This window comes from Dysidea avara, chromosome 2 (genome assembly GCF_963678975.1).
Source record: "Dysidea avara chromosome 2, odDysAvar1.4, whole genome shotgun sequence".
NCBI lineage: Eukaryota > Metazoa > Porifera > Demospongiae > Dictyoceratida > Dysideidae > Dysidea > Dysidea avara.
The window spans coordinates 5,854,536-5,881,705 of NC_089273.1; the positions used below are offsets into that span (position 1 = coordinate 5,854,536).

A 27,170-nucleotide genomic window follows, 5' to 3' on the forward strand; every position below is an offset into this window, starting at 1 on the left:
TGTCTGTTCAGTAATTCATTCATCCAAGCTATGTACTAACATAATTGTTCTTTATATTTTATTGTACAGCAGCAGGTCGAGGTCCTGATGATGTCAGTCAACAAACTAGTAACACTACAACTGATGCCAAGCAATTTTTTTCAGAACAAGCAGGAATGGAATTACATTACATGGAGCAACTGGTAGTGTAGTTGTGCTAGTTAGTGTATTTATTGGGATAGCAGCTGTGCTTTAGTTTGATATGGATCCATGCACATCTTGAGTAGTGATGTGTTCATACCACCTTTTGTAAGAAAGGACTTTTATTTTGGTCAACTGTTGTTCTGTGAGAGTACATGTGTACTCTATTAGAGTAGCTCTATACGGGTGTTGTTTTTATTTGAACAAATGTGACCGGATCTCCAAGAATCCCATATGTTTGTGCAAACCTAAGTTTACAGTAGAATGCTTTATACGCAATGGTTGGAGTATTTACGAAATTGCAAAAAGGAAAAAAAAAAACATTAAATAATAATAAAAAAATCTGTAAATGTTTAAGCCCTTCCTTCATTATTAAGTTACATGCGTCGTACCTTTTTTTTTTTTGAAGTCTATACTACAATTCCTAAACCGCTACTTACATCATAGAAAGGAGGTACTGGTATATAAACAAGCCCATTACACTACCTGTTACTATCTAGTTACATAAATACATATTATGTATTGCAAGTGTTATAGGTGCATGACTGCTGGTTTTGTATTACCACAGAACATCGTCTATATGGAGCATACATGTGGCTCAATGGGATAGACACTACATTTTCAGCCAATCAAATTTCAGTTTGAATTCTACTGTTGTCGTGCATTTTGTCATTATTTTGGTACATTTATTGCATTTTATGTGGCATATTTGGAAGTAAAAAATCATAACAAATATAATGTTAGCAATTACAAAAGGCTAGATAATTTGTAAAATTTAAGGTATAATTGATTGGAGGACAAAGTTTACAGTACTTATCATTGTATAAAGGATCATGGAGGTTTGAACTTCTCACAAAAAAATATATATATTGACCAGATATCAGCCTCATAACACCTTGCCTCAAGCCAGTGTCTTTAGTACAACCAGAAATGCGTCCAATAGGTTGCTGCAAAATTTACTATTTTCTGTACACGTATGTATTTAATGGAATTCTACTGACTGCCTGACTGACTGACTGATGTCTTCAGACTCAATAGCTATTAGGGCTACAGACTTTATTTTATTCACTTTAGCCTGACAGGTGCCTTTTGGCATATTGCAATATGTACGATGCATGTTTCATGGACTTACCTGCGTCCTCCCATTTACATATCTTTGTTGACAGTGCAACATGTCAATTTACAATAGAGCATGATGGCTGCCCTAAATTTGTAACAGGTATTGTCTGAGGTTTCTGTTGTGACTGGATTATGTAATTGCAGAGGTCATTTTCATAGTGTTCTTTGTTTGTGATGGTGTGTAATGGGCTAAACATACATAACCATGATGGCCACTTTGCTATTTAGTTGAAGTTCACGTTCAGATGAAAACAATAAGCCTGACAGCATTAATGTGGTATGACAGGTTTCACCAGTCGTAATAACGTATACAAGGAAAACAAGTTGATGTTGTGCTACTTCTAAAAACCAGGTGCCATACAGTTTGTTCTAGACAATCACATATTAATTAACCATGCCATTACTTGTCTGGTTAGGCTATATGTTTTGTAAATGTTGTAATTTAACATATTTTGTAAAGTTTAAATTATGTTGCACTACCCATGACTGAATTAGGGATTTAATGTCCATAGTATAAATGGCAACCTCCCTTTGTTTCAATTTTTAAAAATTTCTTTGATCTTAATCAAACTTAAAATTCTTACAGTACTAATTTAATGCAATGCTGCACCTGCATGAGGGTGAAAGACACTGCTCATACCACCCTCAAATTCCGATAAGAAAAATACTACAAGTATCCCAGCAACTTGAGTGAGTGAGCTCAAGGAGCTCGAGCAATCAGCTACAAATTATTAATTTATTGTGTATATTCATTGTTACTAATTCACAGTGATAAGGGATCTACTTCTTCCAATTTCACATGGGCATCAACTTTGGCACAACACAAATTGTGCTAGTGTTGGTTATCAACATAATTTTCAATTAATGCCTACTTGCCCTTTACTGTTTCTATTAAATTCAAGCATGGACAGAGTGTTCCACATTCATTTCCAATCAGGCGTTTGTCTTAGAGGCATTAAAACAAGATACCTATATGTAAGTGTTAGTCAGTTAATAATGGACCTTATCCATACTGACTTCATAATTAATTGACATGTTAGTGTGGGGACTTTATCACGTTTTCATTCGTAGTAACCAAATTGAACTTTGTTTGCGGCTTTCAGGACATGCAACCATTATAAAGGTAATAGCTAGTCAGTGTGATGTGGCAATACAAAATAATCCCACCAGACAAAGCTACTGTAGACCTAAGTTTTGATATAGGTATAAAACCACACACATTTGTCTTGTAAGTACGTAAGTATGTATGCCTCACCTTGTCCCTTGCTGCAGTATGTAAATGTTATCATAACTAAACACTAACTCTCCTAATACAACCCTATACAAAGTCCGAACACTATCACTGCCATTTTTATGTGGTGACTTCAATGTGGATAAGGTCCATTGCATCAGTCTGGCTAAAAAACTAATTAACTGACATACACCCTCAAAAAGTTTAGTTGTCACCTAGAATGCTTTGTGAACTAGAGATTTTGTTTATCACTAGAGATTTTGTTTACCCTTCGGGCAGTTATGGGCATGCCTGGTTTTCTGAAATACTTTTTTTCCTAAAAGCATTTCTTCACATCCGCACTTGTGCTGTATAAACTTACATACCGTAATTTGCTTGTTTTTCGTTGTAAAATAATTTTCGTATGCAAAATTTGTACGAAAGTTTCTCCAGATCGAATTACCCTTTATTTACATAAATCATACAAAAATATTTTTGCACGACAATTTTTATAACAATTTTTTTTTGTACGAAAATAAAGCGAATTATGGTAGTGTAAACGCTCTCCACACTGTGTACTAAACTCTCAGGCTGATAATCTTTGATATGAGGTATACTTCAATGCTTCGAGATACATAAGGTGAATCTCGTTTCTGAATAATATTATGGTGTGAATAGCCTTCCCAGTGGGCTGTACTAGTGTTGTAGCAACCAACAAAATGACAGCACCAGTCTTGTAGGATACCAGAAAAGTTCTGCGTATCTCTTCAAGTCGAAAAGGGCAAGTCCCTCATGAAGAAAATGAAGAGCAGAATAAAGGCTTTCAAAAGAGACTTTTTGTAAGAAAGCACGATAGGCTATAGAACCAATAAGAAGATACTTCTGTACATAAATTGTGGTTTGTTCAGGTTACATTTATTTGCTTAGCAACACATACAGATTGAAGTATGAACTAAAATAAATGCCCAGTGGTATATCTTCAGGTGTATGTGATCTTCCTTGTTTCACTACTTTTTATTTCTTAGATCCCTAATATTGAACTTAAAATTCCTGTACTTTTATTATATAGTCTATTAATGTCAATAGCAATTGTTGCAAGGAGGTCTAGTATTTCTTCTAGTGGTTTATGTGAATAAGTACGTACAACATTTCTGGGCTTCTACTCTGATTAATGCATTACAGTAGACTTAGTCTAAGTGGTATTATCAACTGTTACAACGTGTGTTTCTCTCCTTAGAAGAAACAAAAGAAAGCTCCACCGAGGCGGACATCTAAAACATATTCACATGCGCCTATTAACTTTGAACCACGTCAATTACCAGCAGGTACGCATGCGTGTGTGTATGTGTGTTTGTAGTGTTTGTAGGTGGTGTGTGTGTGTGTGTGTGTGTGTGTGTGTGTGTGTGTGTGTGTGTGTGTGTGTGTGTGTGTGTGTGTGTGTGTGTCTGTGTGTCTGTGTGTCTGTGTCTGTGTGTCTGTGTACTGTGTTTTGTGTGTGTAGTGTAGTGTGTGTGTGCATGCGTGGCGTGGAGTAGTGTGCATGAGTGTGTATGTACTAATACAATATGGATGATACTAGTACATATACTTGTGTAGTGTATACAATAGAGTGTCTAGTCTGTAATCCATTTACATAACTGACAGAACTAAGTACCAAATAATTGATATGTATTATTCTGTTTTTGTTTTTTGTTTTTTTTTTGTTTGTTTTTTTGCCATATGGACATAGCCAACTGTGGGCTTACTTGAAACTAAGATTACACTTGCTAGTCATTGGGTGTTACTATTCACTGGACTGGATTACTGGACTGACATATTTTTACATTGTATGGTTGGATTTGTTAAGTCTTGCTAGCTAAATGCTTTCGTGGAACCTTTAGCCATTACTAAATGCTGAATGTGAGCATTGGAATAAGGAAAAAACTGCCTTCTAGTGATTTCACTACTGCTCTACAGTACTTACGTATGTATATATTCCTTATCCTTGTGTGTAGTAATACTGAAGGGCTGTGATAGTAGGGTTGGGCGATAATGAAAAAAGTACACCACGATATATCATGAAAGCATTCATTGCGATAATCGATATTATCATGATATTGTATGCTCATTAGAAAAATCATGTTATGTTCATTTCATATGTACAAGTTTTGATATGTGTTGTAGCTATTTGTTATACCCATCCCATAAACAACCCCTAAGCAATAAACACTGCGTAATAGCTTCATGCTAAATGTGATTTGCTGCATTTATAAGACAGTATCGTTAATGCCATTTTATTTTGTAACAAATTGTATCACAGTATATCATAAACTTGATATATCACGATGTGTAAAAGTAGCCTTGATACAGTTATCGTCTCAGCAATGATATGTCGTTATATTGCTCAACCCTATGTGATAGTTGTCAAATTGCTAATGATATACTTGAACAACATAACAACGACCGTTGGGATACAGTACAATCTGAGATAAAGCTGATTAATCTACGCATCTTCATTAAACTTCTTTTATATACAAAATTGTCACACCACAATAAAGTTCTTTCTGCCTACCGTAGCTGCGTACTTGCATGTGCTATTTGTTAGAACATTTTAGAATTGCCACTCCCTATCATCATTGCTATCACAGCCCTGCAAAATGACTATACACAGGGTAAGGGGTATATATGTATTGTAGAGCTGTAGAGGAGATTTTGCTTATTCCACTGCTTATATTCAACATTAGTAATGTGATAAAGGTTACATAAAGGCCTTTAGCTAACAAGACGTAACAAATCAGACCATGTAACATGTAAAAACCAAAAATATGTCAGTCCAGTAGTTCAGTGTAGTTTTCCAGTCCAGTAAATGGTAATACTCCTAGTCATGAACTATAATAAGGACTGAATGTTTTATCAGAGTAGTCTAACCCTAATAGAGCTGTGCGATTATCTAGTTATATCAGATTATCGAGATAAACATAAGGATGATAGGTTTATCATAGTGTATAGTAGGGACCAGAAAGGAGTAGGCGTGTCCCACGAAATAACATGACCCAACAACCAGCCTTAATTTACCCTGATGACATTGAGGCAGCATTGGTTAGGTAAAACTAAGCTCAAACAAGCTTTTAGATTGACTTGAAATGTTTTCAGCAAGTTGCTACGGGATTTAAAAAATATATATTTTAAGCAAAATTTTCTACTGACTGACTGCCTGATACCTTCAGACAAGCGTAACTCGATAACAGCTAAGGCTACGGGCTTGATTTTTTCACTGTTTGGCATTGTTTCAGCCTGAGAGGTGCCTTTTGGCATATCACAGTACATACAATACATTCTTCATGGACTTACCAGTGTCCTCCTTTGTGTCCCATTCATCTTTGTTGACAGTGAAAAGTGTCAATTTGGTGGTAGCATGTCATGGCTTCCCTTTGTAACAGAAATCATCCGTATTTTTCATAGTGGCTATTTTGATTGTAGGGTTGCCTATTGAACAGTTATTGATTCATACTGCTGTGTGTTGGGGTTGAGCATAGCCGAAAACAAAGTGTAATGGATGCTTCACTTTTCAGATGATAATTGATACAATATAACTGGGACGTACAGCACCCAGGGATATAACACGTCTTATTGTTTTACTGTGATTTAATATCGTGCACCAGCGTTGAAACCGGGTCGGGTCAACCAGGTCATCCGGGTCCGACCCGGTTTACAAATTATCCGGGTCTGATCCGGATTGGATCACTTGAGAAACAAAATTGTTCATTTGACGATGTGGAAACTTATAAACGCTATCGCGTAGCTCTTTCGTGAGCCACACCCACTTATCACATTACAAACATATGCTCAGCCACGCCCATTTATTAGTAAATGCAGTATGTAGCATGAAACTGAGGGTATCTATGGTGAGGGGTAGCTATTGTCAGTAGGTGATGACCTCTTTTTTTTTTTTTTTCTTTTTTTTTTTTTTTTTTGGTCTTCAACCTACAACTAGGCTGAAGTTGCAATTCCAATGTCTGGATTTACTCAACACAAATCGAACGCTCAAAACGTAGTCTTGCTCGCTTGAGACTAGCCGAAACATAGCCCTTATCGTACGCCTCGGCTTTAATTAATCCGGGTCAAATCCTGGTCTGACCCGGATTGCTCATCCGGGTCAGCAGTAGTGAACCAGTTTCAACGCTGTCGTGCACTACTCCAGTACTTTTTACTCTAGTTGAAAATTCCAAATTTTTTTTGTGTACTTGTTTATATAGATAATAAGAACTTCCATAAATTACTTGTACACCTGATGATGTAAACAACTCCAACTCTCCCGCCACTTAGACAGAGTGCTGAAACTAACATTTTTACCTCTTTACACTATTCAAATTTAAAGAATTGTAACTTATTTTAGGGTGTGCTCATTCTTAGTAATACGTATGTGTGAATTGTATGTACAGTGTTGTAAATTTCAAAGCTCCAGAAAATCTTACAATCCTCAGGGATCCTTATTCTTTACAATCCTTGAGGCTGAAGCATTACAATCATTGTTACAATCTAATTCTCAAAGCTCCTTAAGTTCTCTGGGTATATACTTGTCTGTTCATACCCTGTTCAGTTTTCAGTGACATAAAAAAAAAAAACAAGAAACTGTTCATTGTTGTGTATATATTGTCTATAGAAGACAAAGAACCTCCAGTCTCTCAAAAGGAATTGAAAAAGAAAAGATGTAAGTGAATCTTGATATGGTTTACTGTACGTTTGTAGTTATAACAATTCAGTTTATGCATACTTGATTTTGTGGTCAGAGTTGTCTGGTATTACAAGATGCTACCTCCAGTGCATGTAGTTTGCTGTACTAATTGTCAAAAGCCCTGGCCATTGTTGGCCAATAAGTTGGCTTAGTGTACATATTTTTTGCTTCCATTTTCATTGTGAAACACTGTTGGCAATTCTGTCAAAGGAGTGAATACAAGAGCTTGCAAAAGGAGGGATTCAAACAATTCAGATCCAGACTAGGGGAATTGATGCATACAATATTCATTACTACTTGTCAATATGACATGATCACTGTAATGAGGTGGTCTTACAATGAGATCATGAAGTACACCTTAGCTGTGTATGTTTAGGACCTACTTGACATGATCACTATAATGAGGTGGTCTTATTATACAGATGAGAGGTGTCAGTGTACTGCTGCTATTGAATATACAAATGCAGTAATATAGTATTTTTATTGTAGTTGCAGCCACTGGAAGAAGTCAGAGTGTACTTGAATCAATAGATAGAGGACTTGGTGGAGTAACTGAAGAGAAGATATCAGATAAAGATGTGAATGAAGAGTATTCAAGAAAAGCACAGGTTTGTAAACATACTGCATAGTGTATATTTTGCTATTGAGTTTGCATGTTTTTGTTTTATTTGATAATAATAAAATAGTTACAGTCTTGTAGAACTACGTACGTACCTTAAACTATGAAGCACTGAAATAAAGAAAATTATGAAATTCATTACACTGTACAGCCTCATACGTTGTATGAAAGCCACATTCAAATGAATGCTAGTCTAGCCAGAGAAGTGTCCAGGACAATAGATAAAACGTGGGCCAACCAATCGCTGACACTGTACGTGTACTAACCATCTCGCTGACTACACGTGTGGTGCCTCCATCTCTCAGTTGGATTTTGAATAGTTTGAAGGAACAGCAGAAGCATGTAAGGAGAAATTTATAAGTATGATTCCAATTATTAGACCTGACCATCCCTTTTATTGTAAAAAAGCACTACTTAATGTTTACTCATGGTGGGTATCAGTTTAACCTATCCAATATTCGAAATCCGAGCTAAAATGGTATAAGGAGAAAGACCGAATACTTACAGTGGTCACAGCTGCTTCTTGTGCGATCAAGTATCTAGTTGCACAAGTTGCTAAACTTTGATGCGTCGTTACAACTTGTGTAGTATAGCCTCATGCCAGACTGTTTTTTTAACTTTTGCATGGGGGAAAAGAGACCAGTGAATCTCCAATAGCATTTTTGTGCAGCCGGATTTACATCTTTTGGGGATCATTGATTAGTGGTAATGGAGCATTAAAGATATGAGAATGGGAAAATAGCTCACATTTACTTGACAAACCTTTAATTTAAACTCTGCAATGAGTCTGCATCCAAGAGTGCATGCACCGTATTTTCCATTCTTGCTTCGTTAAGACTGCTTTGCTATTCACTAATCAACGATCCTCAAAGTTGTAGATCCGGCTGCTCAAAAAGTCTTTTAGAGATCCACTAGACCCTTTTTCTCCACCCTCACACAAACGAAAATAAAGTGGTCTGCGCAAGAGACTAGCCAAGGTAGTGATCCCTGCTGCTCTTCTGACTTGATAAACCAATCTAATCCAAAACAGCCAAGCTGTAAAAAAAGAGTGCGGCCCTGAGAAAGGCTATGGTGAAAAAAGATGTGAAATCCAAGGTGGCGGCCAAGAAATGGCTGTGATGGTAGGTTAATGGTAAAAATTTTAATAACGACAATTCAAGTGAATTTTGTGCCAAGACCAAGCGGCACCAAATTCACTGAATTGTTGTTATTAAAATTTTTACCATTAACCTACCATCACAGCCATTTCTTGGCCGCCACCTTGGATTTCACATCTTTTTTCACCATAGCCTTTCTCAGGGCCGCACTCTTTTTTTACAGCTTGGCTGTTTTGGATTAGATTTCACTTCTTTTTGCATTTGTATACCCCAAAGCCAGCCTATGGCCGGCTTTAGGGCTTTTTAACCTGTCATTTTTTTCTTTACTACAGGAAGAAGAAAAGATGAAGCAGGGTGATTTCTTTGTAGCTGACCTCTCTGCAAGGTGATCCTTCTAGCTGATCCCTCTACCGGATGACTTGTTTGTAGCTGAACTCTCTACAGGATGATTTGTTTGTAGCTGAACTCTCTACAAGGTAACTTCTTCTAGCTGATCTTTCTACAGGGTGATTTGTTTGTAGCTGAATTCTCTACAGGGCGATTTGTTTGCAGCTAAACTCTCTACAATGTAACTTCTTCTAGCTAAACTCTCTACGGGTAGCTTGTTTCTAGCTGATCTCTCTACAGGGTGACTTGTTTGTAGCTGAACTCTCTACAAGGTGATTTGTTTGTAGCTGAACTCTCTACAAGGTAACTTCTTCCAGCTGATCTTTCTACAGGGTGATTTGTTTGTAACTGAATTTTCTACAGGGCGATTTGTTTGCAGCTAAACTGCTGAACTCTCTACAATGTAACTTCTTCTAGCTGAACTCTCTACAGGATGACTTGTTTCTAGCTGATCTCTCTACAGGGTGACTTGTTTGTAGCTGAATTCTCTACAGGGTGATTTGTTTGTAGCTGAACTCTCTACAAGGTAACTTCTTCTAGCTGATCTTTCTACAGGGTGATTTGTTTGTAGCTGAATTCTCTACAGGGCAATTTGTTTGCAGCTGAACTCTCTACATGGTAGTTTCTTTGTAGCCGAACTCTCTACAATGTAACTTATTCTAGCTGAACTCTCTACGGGTGGCTTGTTTCTAGTTGATCTCTCTACAGGGTGACTTGTTTCTAGCTGAACTCTCTACAGGGTGATTTGTTTGTAGCTGAACTCTCTACAAGGTAACTTCTTCTAGCTGATCTTTTTACAGGGTAATTTGTTTGTAGCTGAATTCTCTACAGGGCGATTTGTTCGCAGCTGAACTCTCTACAAGGTAACTTCTTCTAGCTGACCTTTCTACAGGGTGATTTGTTTGTAGCTGAATTCTCTACAGGGCGATTTGTTTGCAGCTGAACTCTCTACATGGTAGCTTCTTTGTAGCCGAACTCTCTACAATGTAACTTCTTCTAGCTGAACTCTCTACGGGTGGCTTGTTTCTAGCTGATCTCTCTACAGGGTGACTTGTTTCTAGCTGAACTCTCTACAGGGTGATTTGTTTGTAGCTGAACTCTCTACAAGGTAACTTCTTCTAGCTGAACTCTCTACAGGATGACTTGTTTCTAGCTGATCTCTCTACAGGGTGACTTGTTTGTAGCTGAACTCTCTACAGGGTGATTTGTTTGTAGCTGAACTCTCTACAAGGTAACTTCTTCTAGCTGAACTCTCTACATGGTGACTTGTTTGTAGCTGAACTCTCTACAATGTAACTTCTTCTAGCTGAACTCTCTACGGGTGGCTTGTTTCTAGCTGATCTCTCTACAGGGTGACTTGTTTCTAGCTGAACTCTCTACAGGGTGATTTGTTTGTAGCTGAACTCTCTACAAGGTAACTTCTTCTAGCTGACCTTTCTACAGGGTGATTTGTTTGTAGCTGTATTCTCTACATGGTAGTTTCTTTGTAGCTGAACTCTCTACAATGTAACTTCTTCTAGCTGAACTCTCTACAGGATGACTTGTTTCTAGCTGATCTCTCTACAGGGTGACTTGTTTGTAGCTGAACTCTCTACAAGGTTAATTTGTTTGTAGCTGAACTCTCTACAAGGTAACTTCTTCTAGCTGAACTCTCTACAGGATGACTTGTTTCTAGCTTATCTCTATACAGGGTGACTTGTTTGTAGCTGAACTCTATACAGGGTGATTTGTTTGTAGCTGAACTCTCTACAAGGTAACTTCTTCTAGCTGACCTTTCTACAGGGTGATTTCTTTGTAGCTGAATTCTCTACAGGGCAATTTGTTTGCAGCTGAACTCTCTACATGGTAGCTTCTTTGTAGCTGAACTCTCTACAATGCAACTTCTTCTAGCTGAACTCTCTACAGGATGACTTGTTTCTAGCTGATCTCTATACAGGGTGACTTGTTTGTAGCTGAACTCTCTACTGGGTGATTTGTTTGTAGCTGAACTCTCTACAAGGTAACTTCTTCTAGCTGACCTTTCTACAGGGTAATTTGTTTGTAGCTGAATTCTCTACAGGGCAATTTGTTTGCAGCTGAACTCTCTATATGGTAGTTTCTTTGTAGCTGAACTCTCTACAGGGTGATTTGTTTGTAGCTGAACTCTCTACAAGGTAACTTCTTCTAGCTGATCTTTCTACAGGGTGATTTGTTTGTAGCTGAATTCTCTACAGGGCGATTTGCTTGCAGCTGAACTCTCTACATGGTAGTTTCTTTGTAGCTGAACTCTCTACAATGTAACTTCTTCTAGCTGAACTCTCTACAGGATGACTTGTTTCTAGCTGATCTCTCTACAGGGTGACTTGTTTGTAGCTGAACTCTCTACAGGGTGATTTGTTTGTGGCTGAACTCTCTACAAGGTAACTTCTTCTAGCTGATCTTTCTACAGGGTGATATGTTTGTAGCTGAATTCTCTACAGGGCGATTTGTTTGCAGCTGAACTCTCTACATGGTAGTTTCTTTGTAGCTGAACTCTCTACGATGTAACTTCTTCTAGCTGAACTCTCTACATGGTGACTTGTTTGTAGCTGAACTCTCTACAGGGTGATTTGTTTGTAGCTGAACTCTCTACAAGGTAACTTCTTCTAGCTGATCTTTCTACAGGGCGATTTATTTGCAGCTGAACTCTCTACATGGTAGTTTCTTTGTAGCTGAACTCTCTACAGGGTGATTTGTTTGTAGCTGAACTCTCTACAAGGTAACTTCTTCTAGCTGATCTTTCTACAGGGCGATTTATTTGCAGCTGAACTCTCTACATGGTAGTTTCTTTGTAGCTGAACTCTGTACAATGTAACTTCTTCTAGCTGAACTCTCTACAGGATGACTTGTTTCTAGCTGATCTCTCTACAGGGTGACTTGTTTGTAGCTGATCTTTCTACAGGGTGATTTGTTTGTAGTTGAATTCTCTACAGGTGATTTGTTTGCAGCTGAACTCTTTTACATGGTGGTTTCTTTGTAGCTGAACTCTCTACAGGGTGATTTGTTTGTAGCTGAACTCTCTACAAGGTAACTTCTTCTAGCTGATCTTTCTACAGGGCGATTTATTTGCAGCTGAACTCTCTACATGGTAGTTTCTTTGTAGCTGAACTCTGTACAATGTAACTTCTTCTAGCTGAACTCTCTACAGGATGACTTGTTTCTAGCTGATCTCTCTACAGGGTGACTTGTTTGTAGCTGATCTTTCTACAGGGTGATTTGTTTGTAGTTGAATTCTCTACAGGTGATTTGTTTGCAGCTGAACTCTTTTACATGGTGGTTTCTTTGTAGCTGAACTCTCTACAAAGTGACTTCTTCTAGCTGATCTATCTACAGGATGACTTGTTTCTAACTGAACTCTCTACAGTGTGATCTGTTAATAGCGGAACTTTCTACTGGGTGATTTGTTTGCAGCTAAACTCTTTGCATGATTGTTTCTTTGTAACTGAACTCTCTACAAGGCGACTTCTTCTAGCTGATCTCTCTATAGGATGACTTGTTTCTAACTGAACTCTCTACAGTGTGATCTGTTCATAGCGGCACTTTTTACTAGGTGATTTGTTTGTAGCTAAACTCTTTGCATGATTGTTTCTTTGTAACTGAACTCTCTACAAGGTAACTTCTTCTAGCTGATCTCTCTACAGGGCAATTTCTTTGTAGCTGAATTCTCTACAGGGTGATTTATTTGAGCTGAACTCTCTACATGATGGCTTATTTGTAGCTGAACTCTCTATTAGGTACCTTCTTCTAGCTGATCTGACTACAGGGTGACTTGTTTGTAGCTGAATTCCCTACAGAATAACTTACAATGTAATATAGCTGAGTAAATTATAAATGCAGCTGAATGCTTTATTAGGGTGACTGTTCTATTAGAGTATCTCGATCTCGCATTTGCTGCACCTAGTTGCCTTTCGAATCATAACTCAGTGATTTGTAATCCGATTCTTCTGTACTACTGCAAGGACTTTCTATGATGATTATTCCAGCTACATACTGATTTTCAGCTCGTTCCTCTAAGCGGTTTGCCTGGTAGATACGAAAACTAATAGTTTTTTTATTCATAAAAATTGATCGCGTAATTTTGACACAGGTTGGGTTTCGTATCATATCTCCATGGTCTTTATCCCGATTCCTTTCAAACCACAAAAAGGCACTCCTACGATGGTTGCTCCATCTACATATCAATTTTCAACTGATTCCTCCAAGGCGTTTACCCTGTAGGCGTGACAGACCTTCGACCTTATTTTACGCAAATAATCGGTCATAACTCCGTGAATGTTCATCGGATTCCTACCAAAGTTGGTACGGAGATCCGCCTTAATGAGCCCTTTAAGTGTGCCAAATTTCAGCCAAATCCGAGCACGCATTCGTGTTTTATGGCGAATTTTGCGAAGTGTGCGAAATGAAGAAGATGAAGAAGAAGAAGAAGAAGAAGAAAAAAACGAAGAAATTAAAACGAAATTTTGTTCGCTCGTATCTCGGAAATGGCTGGAGCGATTTTCTTCAAATTTGGAATGTAGACTACCCTAACTGGGCGGCACGTCTCCAGAAAATTTGGTTCCAATCGGATAAGGGATCACAGAGCTACATAGGTGTGAAAATTGCGTTTTCTTTCTTCCTGTTAATATACTCACGGTGTGGCGCGCCGGCTTCTTGGGCCGCACGACACACTATCGTGTGTCTTGATCACTGACTACCTCCTTAGACTTACTTATGAAGACATCTTTATTGAAGAGACCTTAAAAGTGGAAAGAACAGAAATTAAATTTAAATTTAATTGATAATAGATAATAGCTACGATACATTTTTGCACAGTAACAAATATAATGAAGTAAAAACCAATACTCACGTGTACAGTGTATTTGTAACAGTCACAGTGTATCACTGCAGCTTAGATGGCATTCCACGTCGTTCTGTCACTGCTGTTTCAATGCCAATTCCCAGGAACTAAATGTTTGCAAAATGGGAACTTTTTTGTAATGGCTGATTAATTGCCTACTTAGCTAGAACTGCATCATGGGCTACTGGTTTTTTAAAAGCAGTACAAATCAGCTTGTTTATAACTTTGTAGTGATTGCTTCTCATACATGGTTGGTGACAATTGCACATTGTATTTTACTGTTGCAGGGTAGTGCTTTACAACGCAAGAAGTTAGTCAAGAAAAGAAAAGTATCAGCTCCACCGATGATCGGTAATCCTTTCACTTCTACTAATGATCCATCACAAACACTCCCACAAAACACTAACAATTCTTCTAGTAAAGAACACACTAATAATTTAGGAGAGGATCAGATTTCTGAGTTAGGAGGCAGACTAGCTGATCAACAGTTAACAGATGATTTACTATCAGAGATGAGACCAAGAGAACCCAGCATAGTATTACCGCCACCAAGCCAGTTTACTAGTACTACTGAAGATCAAGACAAAATAACCACATCACCAGCCACTGCATCATCAACAGGACAAACAACTCAACAAAACCATAGATGGTTTAAAACAAGATCAGATGCTTTCAATGAGGATACTTGTAAAACAATTTATAGTGAAGATGATGATGATCAGTGTGACATTGGTACTAACACTTGGATTGTTTAGTGTTTACCCCACTATGCAATAATATACAAAAGTGTTTTATTGTACATATGCAAATGCTTGTTATACTAAACTGCATCAATGTTTATTATTATTTATTGATATTCACAGTAAACACAATTATAAAGAAAATTCTGGAACAAAGCTAACTACAGCAGTTATCAGCACCTAACAAAGGTTCATAGACAAATATTCAATGTTTGACACAACAGTCCAACAGTTTGCAACAAAACTGATTTCTGCAAAACACAAAGTGTTTCAGATTAATGCACAATCTTGTCAGCCAGTCATCAAAATTTGGGCTCAAAGTACCAAGGGCACTGATAACAATTGGGATAATTTCTACTTTAACATGCCAGAGTCTCTGAATCTCAATGAGCAAGTCTTGGTACTTGTCAACCTTTTCAATTTTTATGAACAATATTATAGATGAAAGGGCAGGAAAAGTCTCAAAAAAAGCATGTCTATCTTCTTCAACACCAGACTAGGATTAAGTCAGGATGACTGGCATGTGTGGCTCTATCAGTAAAATCCCAACTAGTGTTACCTTCTTTGTAATTGCTTGTAGGCACCAGCCTATTATGCTGGCATAATTTTGAACATAATAGGTGCCCAAAAACATCAAGCATAATGCTAGCACAATAGGCAGAATAATTGTCATACTGTATGCAAAAATGCATGCCACAGAAAAAGGTTGACTTACAATAACAGAGCAGTCAATGCCATTAAGTAGTTATTTAACATGACTGTTATTATAGTTTACAATGCAGCCAAATTCTTAATGCACAATGAGTACTTTTTACATTTAGCCAGTTGTTCATAAGCCAAAGTTTATCATTATCCATTAGAAAGTAACAAAACATGGGAACTGTGGCAAAAAATGTTGAGCATAATAGGCAAATAAAGTTAGCACTGCAGCATAGAATAATAGGCAAAATTAAAAGCATAATAGGCTGGTGCCTAATTGCTTGTATAGTTAGTATGGTCACTCCAAGTCAGCAGAGAAGTGATGGTAACACCTAGATACTTATAGGGTACTTCTTGTATGAAGCATTTAACTGATAGTATAGGTAGCCAGGATAGGGACCATAGTGTGTCTCTTTCAATATTCTTAGAAATAGCATTGTTAATAAATTGCAGCTGCCAATCTTCAGCCCATCTTTGAAGCAAGTCTAAATTACATGGTACAGTAAGGCTGAACAGTCAGTGTAAGAATTGACTGTAGTGTACAATACAACATCATCTGCATACAGTCTCACTTTTGATTTTAAATACTTTGTCTGGGTGGTCATTTATGTATGTATAGCACAGAAATAATTATATGGAAAGGACGGTTTCTTAGGGAACACCTGATGTAGAAGACCTTGCTTGACCCTCTACTACCACTTGCTGTGAACAGTTGCAGTTCTCCAAAAAATATTATATTGTTTCTTGATAATTACGTAACCATGTTGGTATATAGGTAATTTTGAGACATCAGCAATTTCATTATGTTTGGTATGATATGTGACTGGGTCTGCGAAAGCATGTGGGCACAAAAAAATAGCCTACTTTTCCAAACTTTCACCACTGATAACTCCATAATTAATTTTTTTTAGAAAATTAAATTGAACCACAAGTTACAGAATGCAAATAATAGTTTACTCCAATGTGGAGATATGACCTGTTACATTATGAAGTGTAGTTTGTGCCCACACGCCCTGTTTTTGCAGGCCCACACTGTAAAAAAAGAGGAATATAAAATGGTATATCTAATGGCTTAAACTATACAAATAATCTCAGCATTATACTAACTATCTTATACTTTAGTATAAACCCCATCTTATATTATGGGAAACAGATTATACTTTAGTTTAATACACATTCTTTGTATGGCTTTGTTTACTTAACTAAATGTGATAACTTTTTAGCTTCACCATCTCATTATTGTCTCATTTTTAGCTTCACCATCTCATGTGACCTAAGATTTTTTTTACTATACCAAACAAAGTCATGATGATTTTACAATAAGTAGCTACACTTCTGTTAATCACTATAGCTAGCTAACTAGCTTCAGTTTGTTGTGATAATATCATACGCACACATTTTCATATGGCAAAGCATATAATACCAGAAAAATTATTATTTTTATTATTCAATCTAAGAGTCATACAAATCCAGATTTTCTTGCACAGTTAGCACATCTGCAAAAGTTCGTAGTAATGCTTGTTTAAAATTGAAAGGGTCAATGGTGTGCGCATGCGTATTAGATGCAATTAAGTCGCCATCTTTGTCGCCATTGTTGTATCGTAGGTTGTAAATGTGATTGATATGGTGGTGTCGCTCGGACGGTGTATCTCGCGGAGAGAGTGTGCGCGATCGGCGCCATCGTCCGATGAGCCACGATGATAGTTATGGACCACAACTGTACATCCCTGCTGGCTGTAGTGGTGAAGTGGCGCGGCTAAGTGGACAATTCCTTCGATGGAAGCAATTAAAAACAGCTCTGTATTAGACTAAAATGATAGCTTGTACGATAGGTTTAGCCGTATTAAGTTGTTTATTGTGTATTGTATGACAATGGCCTGCAAATGCATGCACTGTTTATTATTAGTAACTGTAACATACACATTGTAGCATACATACTTTAACTTATTGATTGTAACGTGTTCTGTGATTTACATCCTAGGCAAACCATCTGTGCTGCCTGCCTAGTAATTAATAATAAAGAAAATGATCCAACTTTGGTGTTGCTGTGTACGTATTACATGTTTTATATACTGTTATCTCAGCTTATGGCGGATGACGAGTGGACACAGTTCATCAGCCATCAACGGTAAGAGTATGCATGGTCTGCTCTTTTGATTTTGTATATTATCTCTTCAGAGATACAGTTTCTTGTCGAACCTCTTAGTTCTACAGGCTGTCAGTGTACAACATCTGCAGTGTTAGTTTCCTTCAATGGCAGCTGCTTCCTTTAAAGAATCTGGTAGCGACCATATGTGGACAGTTTTGTTCTTTTTTCACAGAGTTATTCAACGTCATCTTCTAATTACTTACAGCTGTAAGTGCATTAAGCCTGATTGCGTTTTTATTCATTTTCTTTTCAATAGGGTAGGAATTACAGACTTGGTCTCAGTTCTAGGAGATTCTTCTTATTGCTAACATCTGTAAGTAAGTACACTGAGAGTGTCCAGTATACAATTTATATTTACCTTCATTTAGGTTTGTGGAAACTGGTCTCATTTCATCTGGGAACCGGTCTCATTTCTTTATGTTTTTCACTACTTTTTATCAACAGCTGACGGCTGCTACCTCGTCTGGCACTGTAAATAAGTTGAGTGTTTTCAAGAACCTGTTCCGTCTTGTTTGTCCTTATTTCACTGACCATGCTCGTATTGCTAACAAAAGTAAGTTCACTGAGAGTATGCACATTATACTATATTTAGTCTTGTTTTGGTTGTACTTAGTGATTACAAGATTCTTGGACTTGGTTATCAGTGTATCAGATGCTTCTTGTGAGCTTATGTAACACGTTAGCCCAACAAAGTCACATACGAAGTGGCTGTTTTATGTCTGGTTAGACTCACTGATAACACCTGTAAGTACACCAAATAATCCAGAATATGATTTACGTTTGTCTCCATTTAGGGTCGTGAGACCTGGTCTTATCAGACTTGTCTTAGTTGTACATGGATTGTCGGTCTCAGACTCGGTCTCAGTTTTAAAAGATTGTTACAAACTGTAAGTACAATGATTGTTCAGTATTCGCTTTATATTTACCATCTTTAATAGAGTTGTGGGACCTAGCCGCCGTTCTACATGGTAATACTAGGTTTCCAGACAAGGTCTCGGTTTTATGAGATTTTTATTGTTACAAACTGTAAGTCCAACGATTGTCCAGAATACACATTATATTTACCATCTTTGTATTAGAGCTGTGGGACAGTTCTACCAGACGACTAACAGATGGTCACAGAGTTCTACATAGTGATGATAATACAGGTAATTTATAATGGAATTTGTGAATTGTATTTACTGTCTTACCTGCTGCAGTTGGATAAAGACTGATAAATGACGAAATTGATTTGATACTGTCATGGCCAAGGAGACATTGATTTACTAGCTGTGCCTATTGTGGTTTTAACCTATTTACAGAATTAAATTCATTACAAATATAATTATCGAAGTTATTTAATTAAGGTTATGGAAAGTAAAGAAGTACAGTAGTATAGTAGCCAATTTATGGTTGAAATAGGCTTAGTCTGATAATACACCGCACTATACTAGTGATTTAATCTCTAATATATGACTGTCTTAAATGTATTCAATAAGCTATTAATATATGCTGTACTATTTCATTCCAATCATGATACTAACATAATAAGACTGTTATAGACCTTATTATTCTGAGCTTTTTTCACAGTGCCAGTTTATTATAGCAGTTTCAGAGTAAGACAAAATAACCCTAAATGTATTTATACTGTGCAATTATTTTACACTATCTCAGTGCAATGACTTACATTTCCTGGCAATTCCTGAATTAAACTTATCCTCATTAAAGCTTCAGAACTTTGCTTTGCTATAAATTTAGTCCCAATATAGTAGGAGTGCAATTAATCCCAAATTGCACTGATAGTTTCTAAAAATTGCGCTGTTAATCTGACAGAATCACAATGTGTTGCCATAGTGATAGCTGCCCATAGCATTACAACACAGTGGTAGGTAACTTTTGTCAAGGTAAATGTCATTTTGTGTTGGTCACTGTGTGATATTTTTGTATAATTATGGAATAATTGTAACAGCCAAAATTACACTCAGCTTTGCCTCATGCAATTTTTTAGTGCAACTATTCTCTAACAATATATTGCACTCAAATGTGTGTTATTACCTATGCTAATTCTCTACGTTGTACAATTGAGAACATGGGTGTGATCAAATATATGCAATTTCACTGATTTGCTTTGTTCATTTGCTTTGTTCATTGTAAAAATTAATAATTTTTCTCGAATTTTTCATATGCAAAATTCATATGAAAATTTCTTACATGATTTTTTAACTTAAATCAAACTACTTTAATAGAGCAGTCATACAAGTAAATCATATGAAATATGATATTTTTCACCAAAGCAAAGCAAATAATATTACAGTAATCTACTTATAAATTATAAATTAAAATGACTTTTACTGTACACCACAACAGATTTTTAGGGACCCACCTACAGGGGTATTATGCTCAAAGTTTTACCTATTATGCTATATATGCTGCAGTTCTCAAAAATTTTACCTACTATTATGCTCAAGCATTATGCCTCATTTCTCAAAGGATTTCGGCGATAACCAATTTAGACTATGGCTCATACAACTCTGGTCATTGCCAATAATGGCGGCTTTCTGATCAAATTAGTGTTGAAACAACAAAATTAATAGTGTGATATATAGGGCTGAGGTAATTATGCTCATGATTCTTTGTATTATTCTTCAGAATTTCCTAGCAAAAGTTTGCATTATGCTCCTAAACTCATGCATTATTCTCAAAATTATTCCCAATAAATCAAAATAGAAATGTAAAATTGACAGTTTATTCAAAAATTTATAAGTTATTCTTGCAAGAAACTAGATACAGGATTGTTTTAATGGAAAAGTGTGCAAAAATAGGGTTGACTGCTTTATTAGAGTATGTAGGTGAATGTTCTATTAGAGTATCTCGATCCGGTGACTGTTCTATTAGAGTATATTGATCGTAGCGTATTGTCATGAAGTCTTCAATAATTCTTTCAAAATGCTGGCATAATGCTAGAATAATGATTTTTAGCATTATGCTGAAAATTATTCCGGCATAATTACTAGTGATATAATACATTTTCACAAGATTTAATTTCATATTTCAGACTGGCCATTATTCCTGCATGTGCCCTAGTTACAGCTGTTAACCCTTAATCTTTCCCAGCCATACATTTTTACATGTCATCTTTTGTTGGCTGGATGCAAAGTGCTGCATTGAAACTACCCACTTAATTGGGTCATGATGGGTGGCCTTAATGTATTTATATAAGGTAGACCTCAAATTTTTGTCACATGCATAATGTGTTTAGCTGGATTCCAGTCACAACAGCCATCAGAAATTATCACTAGAGGGTGAAGAAAACATCGCTGGATAATAGAGGTGATTGTATTCATCTATATAGGAAGCCTACCAGTAGCTGTACATATACTTTTCTGCACCAGCATATTGTTATGCTTTAAATTTACCTATTAGGCCACATAAACTTAATAATAGTTTCTCATCTTCCTGTACTCAAAATAGCAGTGCGGGAGGGCAGATTTTTATTTTATTATTTACTGACTAGGTAGCTGAATTAGCTAGTTAAAATGACTCAGAATGCAATTTTCTTAGACTGCTCTAACAAGGTACCAACTTTAGAAGGTGCTGGATAGCTACACTCAGCCACTGGTGGTGTAAAAAATCCTTGATGAGGTCAGAAAAATGGTCATGCGGGTGGGGATGAGAAACTAATAATTAAGTTTATGTGGTCTTACATTCAGCTATTGTGCTCAAATATTCAATCCATTGTGTCCAGAATTACAACTATGTTGTTGGTCTGTGTCCAATGTTATATAAGTCTAAGTGGCGACTGCCCATGTTGTGCTAGACAAGTTTAATTTTGCACACACTTTCTGATGAGAAAATGATAACTTTCAATTTGTGACTAAAAGCAAAGATTATTGTTATCCATGTATAAGCTGTAAAGATGCATATAATTGTATTATGTCCTGAGTCTCCTATCTGCTGTACATGTATAAGAGAATGTTCGACTTTTTTCCTTTAACAAGCATTTTTATGGCCACAACATGACATAATTATTCTATGTATTATATGCTAGCAGTACGCTTGATGCTTCTATCATGCTCAATAATTATTCCAGCATAATAGGTTGATGCCTTCAAAATGTTTGTATAGGTTTTCAGAATTCGGACCCAAGAATTGTTTGTTATATACATTGCACACTCAAGTCAGATTATAAATGCACATGTGTTGAATGAGTGGTACTGTAGCTAACAGTAGTAAAATGTTATTGCAGTAGGTAGATGGAAAAACAAGAAGTAAAGTAAGTTTTGAATCTTTTGAATCAGTATCCTCCTTACAGTGGTCAATGGTAGTTGGCTACAGATGTATCAATACAGTTATGTCATATTAAGCTGAACTTAATAGTTAGTTTCTCATCTCCGCCAGCATCCTATTTTTTTTGTCACATCAATATTATTGATGGCTATAGATTATGGGTCTCTCTGTGTTATGCTGTATGTTTCCACTAGGTAGCTTTATATAGTACCAGAGGCACTTATGTATATGCATTATAATTAATGTACTATTTTTTTGCAGAAAATATAGCAATCTGCTGAGTTTTGGTTTGGTAAAAATTGTACGTCTTTTAGCGGTGCCCCCAGACCCCTACTTCTGGTAACCTAATGTTGCTGCTGGAACCCCCTTCAATAAATCCTGGCTACACACCTGAATACCTTGAAATGCATGTGTTAAAACTTCTTGTTTTTTCCATTATAATAAAATCATTATATCAAATCCTGTGTGGATGATTTAACACTAACTGCAGAATGTTAACACAAACTTGACAATTCCTATTTTTTTTGAATTTGATAATTCCACCTACGCACAGTCTGTAGCTGCCAAGTCTATGGGTATCGGGAATGTCATTATTGCAGGCAAAGATTATTGTTATTATAGCTAGTGCTAGCATGGAAAGAGTATTTTAGTCTACTAATATAAATATAAAATTCAACTGTAATCAGCTGGCATATACTGTACATTGTGAAATTCTTTTCCAATATATGTGTGTATGTTTGTCTTACTGTATCCACTTATGTTAAATGCAGCCAGTAAGGCCAGGCTGTATACAATGGCGGATCCGGGATGGGGCATTTGGGGCAAATGCCCCCCCCCCCCCCCCCCCCCCCCACTTTGTGGAGGAGCCATGCAGCCATATGTCTGATTGAAACACCAAACTTTGTCAGGCCAAGATCAGTTTATAAAACTCATGAAGATATGCACATTTTACTAGCATTTATTACAAATTCACCAAACCTAAGCGAACCAAAGTGAAACTAGCTGCGAAATTGTCACCCAGTACCTTCGTGCGTACTAAGCGCCTCTAAAAATAATTAACGTGTTGCTATTTAAAAAGAAATTCAGGGCCTTTAAGCAACTTTTAAGACTTCACAACCATCTGCAAAGGCCAAATGGCAAAAACCAACAGTGTGACACTGCTAAGAGGTGGTTATTTGCTGCTTCAAAAATGCAGCAACTAACAAGAGAATCTGGTTCTCCCAAACCACCTACAACCACCTACAACTTAACCTGTTTGTGCCCCTCCCCTTTCCAGCTCCTGGATCCGCCCCTGGTATATATGTTAAACTTTACAATTGTAGTTTGTGTTAAAGGTCGCACAATTAGATAGATTAATTTCCTATTAACCAAAATGATGGTCTTAACTGAGTGCCTAGTTTGTGTGTGATGTATTATATATAGTTATACAACGGCCACGAGTGCTCTGCCTGATATAAACGCACGAGCCTGAGGGCCGTTAGGCCCGAAGGCAAGTGCGTTTATACAGGCAGAGCACGAGTGCACGTTGTATAACTGTTATGTACCACTCACCTAATAGGTGGGGAGAGTCTCACAAGACAGCTGTAACACTTATAAAGGCCAGGTTTCTAACATCGATTGTGGGTAACCAAGCCAAATGTTGCGATGACGTTCCTCCTGCAGTACTGCAGCCACCTGAGATATTGAAAGCTAGTACGCTATGGGATAAATTATATCACTAACCTGCATTTGCTGTTCGACTCTCATCACGTAGTGCTCAGCATACCAGCGTGCTATATAGACTAAGCACCAGACTAATCACCATAGTGATTCTCTCGAGCGAAAAAAAGCAGCTAAATAGACGGTTTAAGTAAACAAAACCTAACTACTAAACGATACTAGTCTAATTCTTACTATTTACACTGGATAAACTCGAATCTGGTGGCATGACAAAACTGGTTCCCACAGTCGAACATAAAGGTTAGTATTATTTAGAATATATTTGTTTTATTGAGTCATTGTCGAAGTGGACTACAGTTTAATCTGGGCTAAGATGGCACCAGACTAGTAAGGTGTTTAAGTACGTTTATATATGTAGACTAGAGTTGTGGCCACCCGCGTTGGCTTTTTCAATCGCCATTGGCTGCATGCTTGAAAACATTATACGTATTGGTGATGTTATGGCCCACAATCGACCTTTACATGTCAGGTTATAAAAGAATTCGAGTGATCTGTGAAGTGTCTTTCCACCTATTAGGTGAGGTGTCGTAGTGGTCTTTGCCACCGGCACTTGTGCTATGCTGCACAAAACCGCAGCCAGTGCAATATCTGTATATTGCATTGCGGTCGGTGCATTATAACTTATAATGCACTCGTTGTGGTCTACAAAACTGCAACCAGTGCGTTATAAGTTATAATGCACTCGCTGCAGTCTGTAGCAGTGCAATATACAAATTATGGCACTGGCGGTGCCTTTGAACTGCCCACGCAGAGTGGTACATATATTGTTATGGTATGGTGCGCATGCGTGGAGGGGGCTGTAATAAGAGTAAACCGCTAAGTTTGTCTACTGTGGATGTTAGTGTGTATCCTTCGTGCCACGCCGAACCCTGTCACGTAACAAATTGGGGGCTTGTCCGGGAGCACCAGAAGACAAGTTGTTTAAAGATTTTGGTCGCGGAGACATTTGTTTTCTACTTTCACTGCTCCCTCGTGTTCACCCTGTTCGATTCTAACCACAAGTTTTTAATCCTTAGTACCGGGCGAGTGGTACCTCAACAAGTGTGAATAGTTGTACAGTTGGTGTTGTTGTTCATGTGTCTCGACTAGGCAGGATTTGTTGTTATCGGCGCCAGTGTGCATTATTTGGAATTACAAATTTGTAGTCAGACAAATCATTCTCATCGTCGTTACTCTCATCGTTCCTATTACGTTGTTGTGGAGTGGATAATTATGTCGTTCTCAGTAGACTCTTTTGTAAAATCGCCCAGTCTATTGTCCTTAAATCCTTTAAAGTAGGTGGAGCTGCTCTCCCTTGCTCAACACTACAAGTTGGAAGCCACTCAAGCTATGAAAAAGGGTGAAATTCGAATATTGATCATAGAGTATTTAGTTGAGGAAGAGATCGTGTCTGAAGATGAAATACCATCAACCACTGATACTATCGAACTGAAGAGGCTAGAACTGCAAGACAAGGAGAAGGAGCGTGAAGCCCAGTTGAAGATGAAAGAGATGGAATTACGAGAGCAGGAGCTTGCTCTGCAGTTGAAACTTAAGGAACTCGAAATTGCAGCTGCTTTTACAGCTCCACTTGTACCTCGTACCAGTCGACAGGCTGAATTTGATGTGACTAAGCAAGTACGGTTTGTTCCACCCTTCCAGGAGACAGAGATGGATAAGTATTTCTTGCACTTTGAGAAAGTTGCGTCAAGTCTGTCATGGCCTAAACAAGTTTGGACACTACTCCTTCAGAGCTCTCTGTTAGGTAAAGCCCGTGAAACCTATTCAGCCCTATCGATAGAACAGAGTTCTGACTATGACACAGTGAAACGCTCTATTCTCAAGGCCTATGAGCTTGTTCCTGAGGCCTACCGACAGAGGTTCCGAGCCACCCAGAAGACAGATACTCAGACTTTTGTGGAGTTTGCACAGGCAAAGGAAACTTTGTTTGACCGCTGGTGTACCTCTAAAGGAGTTGATGGAGACTTTAACCAGCTCAGACAACTGTTGATGATGGAGGAGTTCAAAAACTGCCTTCCTAGTGATATTCGGACCTATCTGGATGAACAGAAGGTAGACAATTTACATGAAGCAGCAGTTTATGCTGAGGACTACTCCTTGACACATACCACTTCCTTTGGAGAACCCCATCCCTGTGATGGTAACTCAACAGATATAACACTTGAATTAGCTAAAGGTGGTCAGCCGGGTGCTCTTATCACCAGTAACTTTACGGGTGGAGGCCCATCAGGGAACTACAGTAGCAACCACCTACCTGCTGGACCAACATGCTTTTATTGCAGGAAGAAGGGTCACATAATGTCAGAGTGTCAAACCTTACCAAGAAAGAACAAGAGGTCTGAAAAGCCTGATCTCATTGTTTCCCCAAGTTTTCAGACAGACCATAAGAAGACAAGTAAGTTGTCAGATGAATACACTCCATTTATTTCATGTGGTAGTGTCTCTCTTGTTGGATCACAAGTGGAATCTCCGATCACCATTCTCAGAGATACTGGTGCGAGGCAGTCTCTGATATTGGAGAGTGCCCTTCCCTTCAGTTCCCATTCGGACACGGGAATGACTGTGTTACTACAAGGAGCAGAGTTAGGAACTTTTCGTGTACCACTTCATAAGGTTCACTTGAAGTGTGGTCTAGTGACTGGAGCTGTAGTTGTCAGAGTGAGACCTTCCTTACCAGTCCAGGGTGTGAGTCTCATACTTGGTAATGACTTAGCTGGAGATCAAGTGGCATGTATTTCCAATGTGCCACAAAACTCAGTGTCGCCAACTATTGCAGCAGAGCAAGTCCCAACGAAGGTGTATAGGGTCAGTAACAGTAATTCACAGCAGGATCTCATTAGAGAGCAGATCGGGCACGTTAGATGTTTGCCAGGAAAGAAAATGGTGGACAACCAACTTTTCGTAGGGCGGTTACCCAAACACATTTGCAGTAGGGACTTGGAAGACATTTTCTTTCCCTATGGAAAACTGACACGTTGTGAAGTGAAACAAGGAATACGACTAGCTTATGGTTTTGTTGAATTTGAAAACAGAAGAGATGCTGAGGATGCAATACGTCTGGAGAATGGCAGAGAGATCATGGGTACTAGGATAGTTGTGGAATGGTCTAGAGGACACAAGGACAAGAATAGCATATGTGGTTATGATCGATATGACTACCGTATTCATGATCGGAATTGTTATGACAGAGGAGGATGAAATCACAGATACTCTCGAAGGAGGTCTTATCCATGGTCACCACCCTGACATAAGCATCACAAATACCGGTGACTGATTGACTTGTGCATTTCACTTAGTTGTTAACCTTTTCCATACCTTGCTGGTGTATTTAGGTCTTTTATCATGTAATTTTTAGGCAACTTTAATTTTTATACCCACATGTGTGTGCGCATACCTTTGTTGTGTGTAGGGGTAGT

The 27,170-nt window shown here is 37.8% G+C and overlaps 1 protein-coding gene and 1 long non-coding RNA gene across 7 annotated transcripts in view; both read left to right on the forward strand.

The window, feature by feature from the left end:
• The window catches only part of LOC136246495 (uncharacterized), a 37,238-nt gene extending 22,203 nt beyond the window's left edge, over positions 1 to 15,035 (forward strand). For 3 of the 4 annotated variants that reach the window (XM_066037977.1, XM_066037974.1, XM_066037978.1), the window contains 5 exons: positions 70 to 182; positions 3,747 to 3,834; positions 7,152 to 7,199; positions 7,713 to 7,831; positions 14,469 to 15,035. In XM_066037977.1, coding sequence (XP_065894049.1) covers positions 70 to 182; positions 3,747 to 3,834; positions 7,152 to 7,199; positions 7,713 to 7,831; positions 14,469 to 14,936 — 836 coding nt within the window. In that variant the 3' untranslated portion in view covers positions 14,937 to 15,035. The remainder of the gene's footprint in view (positions 1 to 69; positions 183 to 3,746; positions 3,835 to 7,151; positions 7,200 to 7,712; positions 7,832 to 14,468) is intronic. The other variant, XM_066037975.1, reaches the window with a different exon arrangement.
• Positions 15,036 to 17,180: 2,145 nt separating this feature from the next.
• Positions 17,181 to 19,093, forward strand: LOC136242741 (uncharacterized). 3 transcript variants are annotated; one of them, XR_010694637.1, is made up of 9 exons: positions 17,181 to 17,748; positions 17,799 to 17,976; positions 18,026 to 18,086; positions 18,138 to 18,322; positions 18,383 to 18,513; positions 18,564 to 18,656; positions 18,708 to 18,795; positions 18,849 to 18,917; positions 18,969 to 19,093. It is a non-coding gene; the product is annotated as an uncharacterized lncRNA (long non-coding RNA). The 3 variants fall into 3 exon arrangements; XR_010694636.1 differs by having other exon boundaries at positions 18,026 to 18,082; XR_010694633.1 differs by having other exon boundaries at positions 18,026 to 18,082; positions 18,214 to 18,322.
• The last annotated feature ends 8,077 nt before the right edge of the window (positions 19,094 to 27,170 follow it).